This window comes from Cryptotermes secundus, unplaced genomic scaffold, assembly GCF_002891405.2.
Source record: "Cryptotermes secundus unplaced genomic scaffold, Csec_1.0 scaffold358, whole genome shotgun sequence".
Lineage (NCBI taxonomy): Eukaryota > Metazoa > Arthropoda > Insecta > Blattodea > Kalotermitidae > Cryptotermes > Cryptotermes secundus.
In genome coordinates, this window is record NW_019721523.1 from 1,705,589 (window position 1) to 1,721,736 (window position 16,148).

Sequence of the window (16,148 nt, forward strand, 5' to 3'; positions counted from 1 at the left end):
AACAGCTCGCAATAGCCACAGGAACGTTGCTGCAAGACAGGCATATGTAACGACGACTTAGCGCTCTTAAACGCGTGTGTCATTAAATACAGTCCTCCTGACAACAGGCCAGTGAAAAATCTAACAATCTACAGCAAAACCATCAATTATTATGGGCGTTATAACATACGTGTGCAGCTGGACGAAACATACACGTCGAACCCCCCCAGACGATTTAAATCCCTGACGAAACATACACGACGAACCACGGCAACGGGCTAAAATCAGCTATTGTGTTTAAGGTATACAGGCAAGTTTTTAAGGTGAGACAGGCAGGTTACTTATGCACAGTTTTTGCCAATAATAAATAGGAAAATTAATTCAGTAACTGAAATTCAAAATTCAGAAGACTGTGAAAGCTGCATGATAAAAAATATTGGCATAAAACACCATCTTTTATACACATTTCATTAGAAAAGAAGTCTTCAAAATGTGGTACTAGGTTTTCTCTTAGCTCTAAAACCAATCACTCACCATTACAAATGATACAAAATCACTTCCTATAATCACTACTTTTGATCCAGAATGTACATACCACATTTGATACAATATTTACTACATGGACGGACATGCTTATACTATGCTTAACCGTTCAGCGTGGTTTGACGTGTATGTTTCGTCAAGGTATTTAAATCGTCTGCGGGGGTTCGACGTCTATGTTTCGTCCAGCTGCACACCTATGTTATAACGCCCGTAATAATTGATCGTTTTGCTGTAGATTGTTAGATTTTTCGCTGGCCTGTTGTCAGGAGAACCGTATCTAATGTGGCATTTGTTTAGCTGCGCTAAGTCATCGTTACATATGCCTGTCTTGCAGCAAAATCGTGTTGCTTCTGGTAGTGGTTTACTCCTTCAAACTGTCATGAATGGCGTGTTTTCTTTCCTATGAAGTTATAAACAGCAGAGACGTGATATGTGCTGTGTTTATAATATCATATTGCCCTGAGCTGGCCACACTAACACACTCACTTGGAATTCTTAGAAGAGGGATGTCCAAATTTTATTCTTGCAAGATCGATTGATTTCGCACAGTACATGGCAGCCAGTTCTTAGAAAAACGCCACAAATTAAGGCAGAACACTGTGGTCACCCCGTGACAATATGGGTGTGTGTGGGGGAGGGAAAAGAACTCATTCCTCATGTATTATCGCTCCAGTTGACTCCATTTTATCGTACTGACCTTGGTGGTCGTTTCGAGGGATGACCACAAATATTTTTTTGAGCCAGCTAAGTTCTGCTTTCGTTCACTACATACCAGCCAGTTCTTAGAATAACTTCATGTATTCTGTGGTCACCCCTACGTCTTACGCCGCCAAAATGGATGGAAAATGAAACGCAGAAGCACCAACACTTGTTATGATAACATAAAGGTTGAATTTACTGCAGCTAATCTGGCTAGCGATATGACTCATGGAGAGACATTAATTCTTGTATTCACCCCACGGGGAAGAAGGCAAGGCCGCACAGAAGATGTATGGTTTACAGAAAAAAGAGCCAAATGAGAGATACGCAGTACTGGTGTGGTGAATGTGAGACAGCGCTGTGTATAGTAGAATGCTTCAATGCGTACCACACTCCGCTCAAATTCCGAACCACCTGCTTCCTTTGCCGAGATACCGGGCACTCATATTATAAGGCAAGGTTATAAAACCATCTTTTAAGATCATTTTAGTGAAAGTTTCATACGATACACTGCTCAAATTCTAAACCAACTGCTTCCATTGCCGAGATACCGGGCGCTCATATTATAAGGCAAGGTTATAAAACCACCTTTTAAGATCATTTTAGTGAAAGTTTCATGTTCCTATCTCATATAATTTAAGAACAATGATGAATAAATCATTTTCGAGCAAAATTTAAATGGACGGCTGAATATATTACCGCCGGAGAGACACGGCAGCGGAATTTAAATGACCGAGCAAAAGGGTTAAGAAATAATGTTTCTCTTTAAATTTTATTCTCTAATATGCAAACTAGGCTGAACCATAGCTCAAGCAGTTACTCGCTGGCTTCCCACCATGGCGGCCTGGGTTCGATCCCGGGTCTGGGCAAGTGGGATATGTGGTGGACAAAGTGGTGCTGGGGCAGGTTTTCTCCGAGTACTTCAGTTTCCCCTGCCAATCATCATTCCACCAATTGCTCCACAATCACCCTCACCTATCATCTGGGGCTGGTACAATGGCTGCAGTACAAGGGACTTAGTCCCAACCAACCACCAATAAAAAAAAATGTAAACTAAATTACTTTGGCAAGACACAAAAACAGTAAAACAAATCTTCCATATACATGCTCTTAACAGATTCTACATGTCTCTAATTCTCTATCTAAGCACAAATATACAAGTACTGCTGCCAACAATGAACTTTAATACACTTTTACCACAAGCTCGTACAAACCAACAATCTTCTGTTCTGACCATACTTTACCATTGTAAGGTGCATTTTTAAGCTCCTCTTCTCTTCTGGCAAGTTCCTGAGCTTTACGTTCCAGCTCCTCTTGTCGTCGCTGAACAGAGTGAAATCAGTGTATTACTTACTATACATGATTTTTTCAATAGAGACTATATTAGACATAGTACCACAATTGAAAAACCAGCCAGAAAGTTTACCCAATCATGCCTTACACTATAAGGATACATTAAAATGTAAATTGGGGGGGGGGGTAGTGTAGTTGGCTGAGGCACTATACTACAAGCCGGAAGGTCACAGATTCAAATCCCAATGAGGTCATTGGATTTTTTCAATTGACTGCACTATGGCCCTGGGGTCGACTCAGCCTCTAACAGAAATGAGTACCAGGAATTAATTAAATAATTTTCCTGGGGAGTAAAGTGCAGCTGGCATGTAAGGCTGACAACCTTACCGCCATCTTTGAGCCGACTGTCTAGATAATGTGGGACCCTCAACGTCTCACAACCCTATGAGCCTTCACAGCCTGTTACAGGGATAGTTTATTTTACTTTTACTAATCACTCAAAACAGGGCCCTCAAGACAAATGTTAGTACATATCTTTAATCAAAAGACCAAGACCAGGGAAATTACTTTAAACTATTGTATGAAGAAAAATGATTCAACAGCAATTACTTAAGTTGGAAAATATAATGCAGAACAAATTGCCAAATATTTTTTTAACATATAAAATATTTTCTCTTCAGAAAAACTTAACATCAGAGGCAAAGAAAAATTGGAAAAATAATTTATAATTTATTACATGCCAGAGAATAAAAGAAATCCAAAGAAGTGTAACTTAACCCCTTTCTCTTTACAAACTCCAAAAGCTTTGTTAGTAGGAAGAAATCATTGTATCAAGTACAGTACAGTCACATTTTATGCGAGAGATGTATTCCTGAGGACCTCACACAATTCAAGCCAAGACAAGTTTTGAAACATATATGTAATTCTTGCAACATTTCTTGGGATTCTCGTTATTTCAAACTTTGCGCATACAGTAAGATTTTATTTTTTATACTGCACTATTTCAAGTTCACATAAAATGTGACCGCACTATACTGACAAAGGCTATTAAGAGAAAACATAAAATTGTGGACAAAGTTGACAAAAAAGGAGATTTTCATATACAGTACTTGTGTAGATGAAATGAGCTCTCTCCACATTAATAATAGACTAAATTAGACGTACTCTTGTCTATTGTGCTAACAACTAAGTTCAGGTTTTAACTGTGTATACAGCAATAATGTTTCAAAGGTATTATTTATAAATACCTCTTACCTTTAATTCCTTGTCAAATGCAAAGATGGAAACAGGCGAAAAAATTAATGGAACAGAATTTACATCCAATCTACCTATGCAAACTTCAAAATCTTATAATTTAAAACTGATGTCAGCAGCAGGCATGTATAATGCAGAAAGGTTTTGTGCAGAAAATGAAGGCATATTTGTGGAGAGACGTTCGAAATTGGGAAAATTTTTTTAAATCAATGTAACAATTTTTATAGATTTTAAAATTTGTAAATTACAATACCTGATTCTATATTCTTTCTAGATAAAAGCAGCGTTTATTTCATTCGTTTATCACAAAAATTGTAGAAATCACAGCATTTTCAGTAACATGATTACAATTTTTATTACTCTACAATGGCGGGCATTTAAATTAACTCCGGCCCACGGCCATTACCAGAATTTAAACGGCCCGGCTCAGAAAGGTTAAGACAGAGAGTTCAGTTGTCCATTAGTTGAAAGCTTTCAAATGGGACTTTCATTTGGTAAACCACTCAGTGCTTTACAGCATATTAACATTCTGATCTTGCCTTTTTGACCTTAGTTCATAAAGAAATGTACACCGGATCTAAGAAACTTTTTCCACACATTTTGTGACCACATGAATTCACCTCTGGAAGGTATTATGCAGGGATGTAAAAGTGATGAGAAGATACAATATTCTGTTGGCTACTGCTATGATTAGGCAAGATGAGCCATGTTGTGACATGCGCAGATGTGCTTCAGGGCATCACAACTCATCCAGTCATTCAGTTTATACCTGATGCCAGTAGAGCTAAGTCATATTTCCTTGTCCACAAATTTGTATAAGCTCTGGTCAAGTGAAAAACTTGTTTTTATTTTTGCCAAGTTTAAAATGGCTGCATGTGTTACAAATGTCAACGAACCTAATGTTTTAAAACTACTAAGACCTGTGGTGCATTGAACAGTAATAAAGGTACCTAGTATTCAGATAGGACAAGAATCTTTGATGAATGTAGGAAACCTACTACGAACATTCCTATAAAGAATTCCCTCTTTGAGCTCAGAATATGACAAAAAAAGTAAAGGAGGGCTTAAACAATTTTAAAAGTGACCAGCTCAATATTGTTTCTTCCTTGAACAAGATTCTAAGGACATTAGAACAGTCACTGCTTTCCACTGAGGAAAGGATAATTTAAAGAAAATCACAGGCATTGCGAAAACAAAAATATTCAGTTACAGTACTGCTGAAGGAACACTTCACATAACAATTAATAGCATCTCAAGAAAATCTCTCTTCCATGTAGTTATCTGTGATTATATTATGGCCATTTTTATCTAAAGGCAAAAATAACAATATAGGGACAATGAAAATCATAGTGTCACTTTTCAGTTTCATAAATGGTGAAATGGTAACAAATCATAAATGCAGTAGAACTGCTGTGTTATGAAACTCTCTATAATAAAGAATTCCATATAAAGGAAAAACCAACACACTAACAAGCTACTGATATTTTTACTGATTTAATGTGAAGAAAACCGTTTGACTATTTAACATATTAGTTCTCATGTCTTGAAGCCCATTACCTGAAATTCTGCTGTACTGAACTGCTGTTGAGCTTGTGGCGGCTGCTGCTGCTGCTGTCCAGTCCTGGTGTATGGTGGTGGTGGGATTTCTTGTGTAGGCTGCATTATTGCAGGCTGTGCTATGGGCATTGTGGGCATCGTTTGGTACTGTGGAGGATTAGATGCACCCCGCACCTGCACAAGAAAATAATGGTACAGTTGAAAATGATGTGTTAATTAACAATAAAACATGATTAGAAATGTGCAATCCAGTGCCAGTGTCCCACAAGGATTCCTCCCAAAACAAGTGCAGAGTATTATTGCTGAACCAACCTGTTTCACATGTGTCCCATGTCAACCTCTGAACTAATCAATTTTCATGAAAACTGACATAAATATATACCAGCACATACACCCCAACATCATAGTTTAATTTAATACAATCAGTAACAGAACATGGCTGACCATGAACTTGTGAAGTGGGACCAATGTGACTGTCACTCAATCTTGGATCCTGATGTTATATATGATAACAAATGTTCAAACAGTATAAAACTCTGACTAGGTAACATTTCTGTTGTCTGCAAAACAAAATGGCAGCTGCATACAGTGTATTTAGCTTCTGGCTTGACAGCAATAACTGATGAACTACTGGACCTAGGCATGTGAAATTTGTTACAGACATAAGATTATAAAAGCAAAGAAGAATAGCATTTCATAATCAATAGCAAAAATCAATGAAATAACTTAAACTTCAACCAAATAAGGCACAACTTTAAAAAAATACTCATAAAGAGCTTTCCTTAACAAATTCAACTGTTTAAATTATATAGAGAATGAGTGGATGTATAGGGACTGTTTTCAGCATCAATCAAAGTTGCTTTTACTGTTCTTGGTGAGTGATTCTGAACACCAACTGGAATTAACTGGTAGCACTCAGCTGAAGTTAGGCTGTTACCAGCTGATAGATGCAAAGTGAGAGAAATGTGTGGGAATTTATCAGAAAGACCACAGCATAAACAGGCAGCTAAGGACTCATAATGCCCAAAAATATGTGCAATATAAGCATCATTTTAGTTTTACAAACTTTGGTCTATTTGATACTTAACTGTTACCTCCATCCCTCACAATTTCAAATGAATCACAATTAAGCTCCATTTTGATGTTACTTGCACTGACATAACCCCAAAGTCTAAAACCTAGTTCTTTCACAATCACATACGTTTTCACTAATCTGTTCAATTGTGCAATTGTGAAATATCTGTGTTACATTTCATACTGTAATTTTACAAATATCTTAAATAGCAACCAAATGTTGTATATAATGACATAAATAACAAAGATCAGGAGAGAATAAATCAGGATTTCTTTTAAAGTGTGACAGTTATGAAAGATTCCAATCTGCTCAATGAAACATATGAGCATTACTGAATGACATTCATTTTCTACTTAAACAGAAAAAGAAAAAAGTAAAGCTATCCCTGTACCAGGCCGTGAAGGCCCATAGGGTTGTGAGATATTGTGGGTCCCACATTATCTAGACAATCGGCTCAAAGATGGCGGTAAGGTTGTCAGCCTTATGCACCGGCCGCACTTTACTCCCCAGGAAAATTATTTAATTAATTCCTGGTACTCATTTCTGTTAGAGGTTGAGTCAACCCCAGGGCCATAGTGGGGCTGAAAGGATTAGGTAAACTGAAAAAATCAAATGACCACATCAGGACTTGAACCCGTGACCTACTCCCTCGCAGCATGCTCTATTCCCTTAAATCTTCTGAACATGTCTCCCTCCCACCCTCCAAACTTTTAGCTTGTATAGCAGGGGTGTAACTTTGTTCTGCTTGTTATTCATACCGAAATATTTCTGCACTTGCTTACACTGAGAATTACAAGGAATTATCACATGTGCCTGTATATTTCAATTGTTTTAGCATGAACATGACACCAGACACAGTAAACTGGATTTAGATTACCTTAAAACAGTGAAAGAATACTTATAAACAAAAGAAATGTTTTCTATGGACATTAACTTGTAGTTGTAACAAAAATTCTGAATCAGAAGTTTGTAATCCACAGTATCATAACACATATGCCAATCAATGAATTACACCTTAGAAACACTAAACCCCACGATGTACTGAACATACATCTACATGTGGTCATCATGCAGTGTACTTCCATAATCTGAATATTTGTATTCCTCTGATTTTAACAGGTTGCCAGAAATTGTAAGGCCCATCCTTTTCAAAATTACAATGATCAAACAATTTTGCGATCAAAATTCTGGTGAAGTGGGTAGCTCTCCTGCTTCATGTTCAAGAGATTCTGGGTTCAAATCTCTACTCAGATACAACAGGTTCTTTGTGAGTTTCTTCCAGGCAAATACAAGGGTATTACCAAAAAAAAAAGCCATAAAAACTGGCTTCCACATCATTTAAAATTTGTTATTCACTAATATATTCATCACTGAGCACTACATACTCTGAGCTACTGATGGCATCATTAAATAAATCATAAATACATTCGCAATGTGATCACATGCACCCACAATTTAAATTTTCTTTATAGTTACAATACCTAACACAAAGTAATCTAACCTGCTAATGAAGTTAGTGAACATAAACTTCAGTCATCAGATAGCTTCAAAATAGGATAAAATAAAGCATGGATTCCCACAAGGATCCATACTAGGCCCTTTGTTCTTTCTTCTCTATACATATAACTTATCAGACTTTGTTAAGAATAAATCTAAACCAATTCTGCTTGCAGACGATACTAGTATAACAGTTACCAATGCTAATCACACAGATTTTATACGTGAGATAAAAACCGTATTTGAACACTTAAATAAATGGTTCAGAGCCAACAGCCTTTCCTTAAATTTTGGAGGGGAGGGGGGGGGGAACCCACCTAATACCATTTACAACTAAGAATGGACCCCAAATTAACCTGGATGTAAGTAAGCTATGCTAATAAAATAATCTGTAGAACACATGACACAAAATTCCTTGGAACTTACAGACAGTACACAGTCTTGGAAATTACATACTGAGCAGGTACTATAAACGCTAAGTGCAGCTTGTTATGCACTCAGATCTTCTAAACCCTACATGTCTCATGAAGTATTGAAAATGGTTTACTATGCCTACTTTCACTCCACTATGTCAAACGGAATAATATTCCGGGGAAAATCTACAGACAGCACTAAAATCTTCAAAATGCAAAAGAGGGTAATTAGAATTATCAAGCAAGCAAGAACAGAGATTCTTGCAAAGATTTATTTATAAAAACTTATAAATGTTATCATTTCAATCACAATACATATTCTCACTCCTATTATTTGTGGCAGACAACAAAAGCATGTACAATTTAAATTCTGACATCCATAACATAAATACAAGGCAAAAACTCTACTTCCACAAACATTCAGCAAATCTGTCCTTATATCAAATAAGAGTTCACTCCTTCGGCATCAAAATGTTCAACAGCCTCCCTTGGAGTCCAAAAAAGCAACTGGTAATATTAAGCAATAAAACAGCATTGAAATGTTACTTACTCACTCCTTCACTCCATAGATGAACATTTCAATGTAAACAAAGAGTAACTAGTATCAATTCTAAGCTAATGTGTATTCCCAAACATTCTACTATATCATTTTGCTTATTTGCAGACTGTGCTGTATGTATCCAATTAGCATGGTAATATTAATATTGTATTATAATCTTATTAACTTTTCAAGCAAAACTACTACTCTGCAGATTTTATGTTTTTTACTTGACTTGTTCCATATTCTATGTTGTCAACCTGTACTTGGATTTATGGAATGTACACAAATTCAAATTGTCCTAATCATGTTTTGAGGGACGGCTAACATGATAAGCCTAACAAAAATATTGTGGAGTGTCGCCTAAAAGCTACAATATCAAGATATTACAACGTATTTAATCTACACATTTTTTAAAATTGTTTATAATACTATGTTAATAATCAGGTTTATATCTCACAGCAGCTGGCCGTTGATCACCCTGATCTGCGAATGGGTTATAATCTTCAAGTCCCCTCTGAGCATTGCTCGTATTTGTGGTAACTTGCTGAATAGCAGGATCCTGTAAACAATATGGGCTCATGATTATATTTCTCGGTCAAGTTCCTGTTTTCGAGTGCCAGTGTCATAGTAAACTTCAAGAAAATATGAAAAGAAAGCTGAACCAACATAAGTTAACATTGTTACCGCTTACCGCAAATGGATTATCCACAGTTGGTTCCCCGAAGGGGTTTTCCTCAAAACCAGACATTTTTGATGCTTCACAACAGTCACAACCAACGGTAGTGGTTTAATGACGTCACAAGCTGAAATTCTAACAAGAAACAATTACTCTTATCTTTCATTAATCCATTATCTGTCACTATCAAACACCCGTACACTTCCTCAGGAGCGCAAGACAATGATGTAATTCATTTCGCCCAATCAGCAAATGCCCATGAGGCGCGGTTACGTCGAATATGCCACGGATAAGAAATGTACGTTCTCAAACCAATGCCTTGCAAACTGGATTACCACTACATTCGTTTCACTTTTAAAATATTCTGCTCCTAGAACTATAAACAATAGGCAGCACACCTGGCAGTTTCTTCAGCTACGTGCCTTCCGTAATATCCTGTAGGGTCACTGCCGTCACTACTTGCCTTAACCAATGGTTCAGAGATGGTCGGAGATATCAGGTGACGTCATATATCCATAACCAATAGGTTTGTCTTCTTCTTCTTCTTCTTCTTCTCCAATTCAAGGAATTGGTCGATGGCCTGCTTCAGCATCTTTGAATACCAGCTTGCGCATATAAGAGCATGTACAATTTTCTGTGAAGGGGCAACCAACTCTCTGTATAACCCCTCAACCTAGAAGGCCGAGATCCTCTATTAGGTTTACCTCTGTAGGTGGGTTGGTGGTGAGTCCTCAGGAAGCTCAGGACTCCCCTTTCTGAGGGACACGCCTCATCTGGTTCTGATTACACTCCTGCTGGAGGTGCTGGAGTAGCTTTCAGCTTCCTCGGAGTATGCAGTCTTCTTACCAGGAAACGGGGGGTGTCCTATTAGGGGGGCATTAGTTTTCTTCAGCATATACGATCAATGACACAGTTCATCGTGGACGATCGTGGATATCGCGGAAGCTATTCTTATTTATCGGTACTGAGCGAGACGCACGTCTGTCTTACGTTTATCCGTGATTCTGATGTTCTGATTTTGGCGGTTTGAAGGTGGCGGTGGACATGGAAACGTGTGTGGTGTTACGACGTACAGGAAGCTACATGAATTTCCAGTCTACTGAGAAGCAAAATATATTTTGTAGTGTGTTTAAAACTTCAGTACTTGTTGTATATGAATTTGATTTAGGTTAATAAGTGTTGAAGGTATGGTACGACACGCTGAGCATACAAGTTCTAACTTGGAAAGGGAATCGTGGTTGTATTTGCATTTTTGTATCTTAGCCGGTACCGATTGAATATTGATTTTTAAGTGTCCGCTTAAAATAGTCTGTTCAAATCTAACCGTGGAAATTCACTATGCACATAATTTACTTCTGTAAGCACTTTGGAAGAGTTACACTTACCTTCTCTCATACATGGGATAACCGATTTTGGGAACGGGGTACCTGTTTTGGGGTGGTAGCACCCCGTTTAAGGGGCTGTGTTGTCAACCGCAAATGCAGCATAGCCCTTTTAAGGGCCACTGCAGAAGGAAAAGAGTAAACAGGTGTGGGAATGGTGAGGTGTAAGAGGAAGTTGGCCCAAAAATGGGGAGTTTGAAAATCAAACTAAGGAGTTGATGTATCTGTTCTTGGCTCTGGCATGGAGCCTATGGGTTGTATATGGTGGCATTCTTTTGTCTCCTGAATTAAGCATATGTAAAGTAGTCTGAGGCTGGGCTTATGTGGGAGCTTCCCCCCTTTTGAAGTTATTGTGTGAGTTAATCATACTGGCTTTGCAGGTGTAATGGGGAAGCTTTGATAATGCCACTGTATTTCTAAATTGGATACAACTGTGGTGACCAGTTGAGCTTTCCAGCACAGCAGACCATTCTGGATGACACCTGGAGGAGCACCAGAGGCCTCTGAATCTGATACATTTATGTTACTGTTTTTTTAATGAATTATGTGTTATCTTCTCTCTTCACAGCTTCTGTGTTCCCACATGTACTGCTGACATGAGCTATTTTCTCTTTAGAGAAATTGCTATGTGGAAAATCCAGAAAGAAAATTGCTAAGCTTCACAAGATGTTGCCAGTTCATCATTGAGGCTCAAACTGAGGTGGACTGATGTAACACATGTGGTTTGGATGCTCAGAAGCTGTGTGAAACTTGTAAATATGCACCATAGAAAATGTTTCCAACAGAATACTTGACAAGCTGTTGTTGAGAGCTTGATTACAAATTAGCAAAACCACAAACAGAAAATTCTTGAACCTGAAAGCATGGCTATAATAAGAAGTAGAAGGGAATTGTATGTGTAGAAGAAGTAGATGATAAGGAAGTAAAGGGAACTAATGTGACTATTAACTAATAATTTATTTTGTATTCTATTTATTAGGTGGAAAATTGTAAAGACATAATTGGCAGGTATGGATAAGAATAAAAAGGGCCTTAATTTGGAGAGCAGGGCAGCTGGAGTTACTGAGTCATCTGCTGAAGAAAAGAAGCGTGAATCTGGGGATACAGAAATTGATAATACAGAATCTGTTTCAAAGTGTGAAAGTACTGAAGTTGTGGTGTCAGCTCCAGAGGTTGAGGTAACCGAAATTGTACCATCAGCTTCTGAAGACACACTCGCAAAAACAGAGTCAGTGTCGATGAGAGAGATACCACAAGTTTTGAAGCATGGAGTGAATAATGGTGTAGAATCAGGTTCTGAGAGCAAGGAAACTGAAGCAGTTACCAACTCATTCTTTAAACCCAAGAAAGCTGAAGCAGAATCCACTGAAATGGTATGGGATGGAGAAGCAGAAGGCAGTACTTACATTCAGGAACAGAAGACTGTAGATATGGAAGCTGAGGAACAGCAGGAGCCTTCAGCTAATTCTCAGTATATTACAGAACCGTTACTGGAGACTCAGGTAGAAGGAAAAGTGGGCCACAATAATGACAGCCCAAAGGTGGAATGCATGGATGTTGAATTGATAGAGGCTCCAGTTATATTTCAGGATACTGCAGAGAAGACATCAGTGGCACACATTAAAGAAGTAGTCGATGAGAATAGTGACAGTCAAGAGAAAGAATGCATATATACTGAAGAAGCTGATAATGATAGGAGTTCAGAAGAGACATATTGCAGTGAATCAAGGTAATACTGCTGCTAAATATTTGAGTTCAGCTCTTTTCTCTCAATTCACTTGTGCTTTTTTACATTTATAGTTATATTACGTTTAAAATCTCAGGATTTTCTGTCAGTCACAGTTCTCTGTATTATGCCAAGCCCAAAGTGATCTTAAAAATTTTAAGTTAACAAATAAAAGGCTCCTTGAGGTTATAGTTTGTGTAATTTGTTTTATGGATTTAACCCCTTGGCTTGTTATTTTTATTTGTAACTTTACACTGGAAAAATTGCTTATTTTTCAAGCTGTAAGGATAGTGACTGTGAGCAAGGTAGGGAGTGCATACAAAATTGTAGTCAAAAGTCCAAGTTGAAGAGAGTAATCAATAGGATAATATAAAGTGGATCATAAAGAAGCATGGTATTATAGTGTGAACTTGATTTGTCTGGTGTAGGAAAGGGTCCAGCAGAAGCTTTTGTGAAGACACTAATGAACTATCTGGTTTCATAAAAGACTTAAAATTTCTTTACCAGCTGAGTGGTATTGTTTTCAGCAAGGACTCTTCCACGGAGTTTAGTGAAAATGGATACTGATACTAGGAATATTGTATTTCAGTGTGATATTGTGTGCAAACAACTTATTGGCTCCATCATCACAATTCTTGTATAGACTTTATATATTATTTTACATTGTTTTTCAGTTATTTATGGCCATCAGATAAGAAAGAAGACCTCTTCTGCAGTGATCAAGAAATCAACATTATTTAATAACATCAAATTAAAACAAATGAAACATTTTAATTTTAATATTTTGCACATAGTTTATGTGTTGGCATTAACATTTGGCACTTAACATGTATGACCTCCTCCAGATGTAAACATTGGTCAGTGGGGCGGGGGGTTAAATAGTAGAAGAATAGAGAGTGAGCATAAATGTTTTACCTGATGATGGCCAAAAAATTGCTGAAATGTGTAATATATAAACTTTTGCACAAATTATGATGATAAAAGTCAATAATAATATACAGGTACTCTTTTATTTTTGATATGTGTTAAGGCATAGACTAAGTTTAATTTGTCAGTAGGAAACCTTATTCTCCCATAGCATATAATACACATGCCATCTGTTACCTCTTCCTTTCATGAGATGAAGGAATTATAGGCTGCATGCTCTCTGTTGAAGCCAGTAGCTTAATGTTGGTTCCTGCCATTTAATACCTATATTTCCAAGTTTTTCAGGTTTCCATTAAAAAATTTGACATAGAAATGCTATAGTGATCTGAAGTATATTACAGCTGATTTATCTTGGCAGGGATGATATCTGTCATATCTGCTGTTAAACTGTGCAGCTTATTTTCTGTTACAGCTTCCAGAGAACTGAGTGTAAAGTGGGTCAGAACGTCAATATAGTACTGGAGTCTGAGAGTGAAGGTCACATACTGTCAGAAGTAACTGGGAATTTGGGTATGTCTGATAAAATTGTTCGTTTAATTATACTCCAGATCCCTTCTTTTGGGTTTAGTACTGATTGAAAGGTTGTCAGCAGAAGTCCTATGTGTCATTGCAGCACCAAAAACTTCAGTTAAAAAACGAATTGTGAAATTTGTGGTGTAAAAATCAGCTTTCCAGCTCAACTTTTGTTGCACCAGTAGTAGTGTAAGCATCTAACCATTGATTGATCACTACCTTCCTTTTATTAGATGTTTGAGATTTCTTTGCTTGAACATTGTTGCAAAGTACATTGTGTGTTGTAGAAGTTGTAGATTGATCTTACTGTCTCCTTGTCAGATTGGCCTATAGTTGAAATAATTTTCTTTTCTAGACATGTCCTTTCTGGTGATGAACAAGTAGATTGTCTGATATTAGTTTGTTTTCCTTTGTTGATAATTCTGTTTTGGGTTGTGTGAAAGTAATTCCATTTGTATGCAATACTCTTCCACTTATAATGACACTTTTTAGATCATGAGTAAAGATATGTGGAAGCTTTCTTCCACTTGAATTTCCATACATTGTAAATAACATTACTGACTGTTCAGTTCTCTGTTGTTACTGAACATGGATACAGCAATTACATTACTTTGCTGAACACCAAATAGATTTATAAATTTTAAGTTTTAAAAAACTTTAATATACCAGGACAACCATTGTAGTTGTGAAAACTTTGGATTTTGTGTATATTGTGCATTACAAACATTGTATGTGTATATATTTTAACATTCAGAACACCCATTTCAATAGTGGTTTCCAAAGAGTATTAATGTCCCTCTGATGATGGTCTATAGGGACTAAAACATGTAAGGGTGCTAAGATTTAAAGTAGTAAAAACTTCAACAGTCACACTGGATGGAGTTGTTTTATCTTTTATAACTTTCTGGTTGTTTTCCTTAGTTCTACTAAGCCATTCCCAGGCTATGACTTCTTTTTTCTTTTATTATTATTCGATTAGTGGGGGGTGGAGCCCAACTGGGTCAACTCGGCACAGCGGCCACTGATTGGCCTATTACACCTGCCCTGGGTAATTATGATGATGGAGAATTTGGTGGAATGAAGATTGTCAGGGGAAACCCAAGTACTCTGAGAAAACCCGTCCCAGTGCCACTTTGTCCACGACAAATCCCACTTGATCAAACCCGGGTTGCCGCGATGGGAAGCCAGCGACTAACCGCTTAAGCTATGGCGGGACCTAGGATATGACTTTAAATGAGACCATGACTTTTTTTCCAATTTTTTTAATTTAAAATTTGCTGATTCATCTGGCATTTGATGCATTATAATCTGATCATTGGAAAATATCATTAGATATACCAAGAATAAGAAAATTACCAAAGGTTCTAGTTATCTCCAAAAATTATCTGAATAGCAGTCTGATTCTGAATGACAAAATCCAAAAGTTACCCAATTCACAGATCAGTGGTACCAAAACCAGCTACTTCACAGAAACATTTTTCAGTAGAATTCAACAAGACCAGCCTTAATACAAAAGCCACAACTTGACATATTCCAAACACAGACGGTCTTATCCCCATTTAAAACTAACAGGAATTTGATCCCATTATCCAACAATCCTAGCAACTTCATTATGACATGAAAGGCAAACCACTGATGTACACAGCTTAGTGCCTGTCATAAGGGGACATTAGTCACTGCTTTGTGGTAAGATCAATATTACCGCTGAATCCAGAACGTGAAGAAAGAAGTATAACAATTTAAAAATATATGTTGGAATTAAATAAGGACTAACATCTAAAACAGTACAGTGAGATTAAAAGTATTTGTGTTACAAAGTATTTTTTTTAGCAGTAATAATTGACATGAGAAATTGAAGTTCTTCAAAGACATGACTGTTTTAGCTTGTGGAAGATCATTCCCATCGCTGTCTTCACCAAATATGAAATTGTCTTGAGTTCTGGTAGCTGTGGCTTTCGCCATCTGTTGATTGATGTTTATAATGTTTTTAAAACTGTATTTTTTGTTTTGCAGGAGTTAGCCAAGCCACCACTATTGATGTTGCTGATCTTGAAGGTGAATTATCAGTGTGTT

The 16,148-nt window shown here is 37.2% G+C and overlaps 2 protein-coding genes across 9 annotated transcripts in view; one reads left to right on the plus strand and one right to left on the minus strand.

Moving 5' to 3' along the window:
• LOC111875484 (secretory carrier-associated membrane protein 1) overlaps window positions 1-9,989 on the minus strand; it is a 22,014-nt gene extending 12,025 nt beyond the window's left edge. Inside the window, exons 1-5 of one of the 2 annotated variants that reach the window (XM_023871774.2) lie at window positions 9,543-9,989; window positions 9,309-9,410; window positions 5,326-5,499; window positions 3,769-3,777; window positions 2,466-2,544 (exon numbers count right to left, since the gene is read on the minus strand). In XM_023871774.2, coding sequence (XP_023727542.1) covers window positions 2,466-2,544; window positions 3,769-3,777; window positions 5,326-5,499; window positions 9,309-9,410; window positions 9,543-9,599 — 421 coding nt within the window. In that variant the 5' untranslated portion in view covers window positions 9,600-9,989. The remainder of the gene's footprint in view (window positions 1-2,465; window positions 2,545-3,768; window positions 3,778-5,325; window positions 5,500-9,308; window positions 9,411-9,542) is intronic. The other variant, XM_023871775.2, reaches the window with a different exon arrangement.
• Window positions 9,990-10,454: 465 nt separating this feature from the next.
• LOC111875480 (TP53-binding protein 1) overlaps window positions 10,455-16,148 on the plus strand; it is a 41,033-nt gene continuing 35,339 nt past the window's right edge. For 2 of the 7 annotated variants that reach the window (XR_002844735.2, XR_002844734.2), the window contains exons 1-3: window positions 10,455-12,638; window positions 13,975-14,072; window positions 16,089-16,130. Coding sequence is in view for 5 of the 7 variants with exons in the window: in XM_023871772.2 (XP_023727540.1) it covers window positions 11,920-12,638; window positions 13,975-14,072; window positions 16,089-16,130 (859 nt within the window). In the remaining 2 variants the exon portion in view is untranslated. The remainder of the gene's footprint in view (window positions 12,639-13,974; window positions 14,073-16,088; window positions 16,131-16,148) is intronic. The other 5 variants (XM_023871768.2, XM_023871767.2, XM_023871769.2 and 2 more) reach the window with 5 other exon arrangements.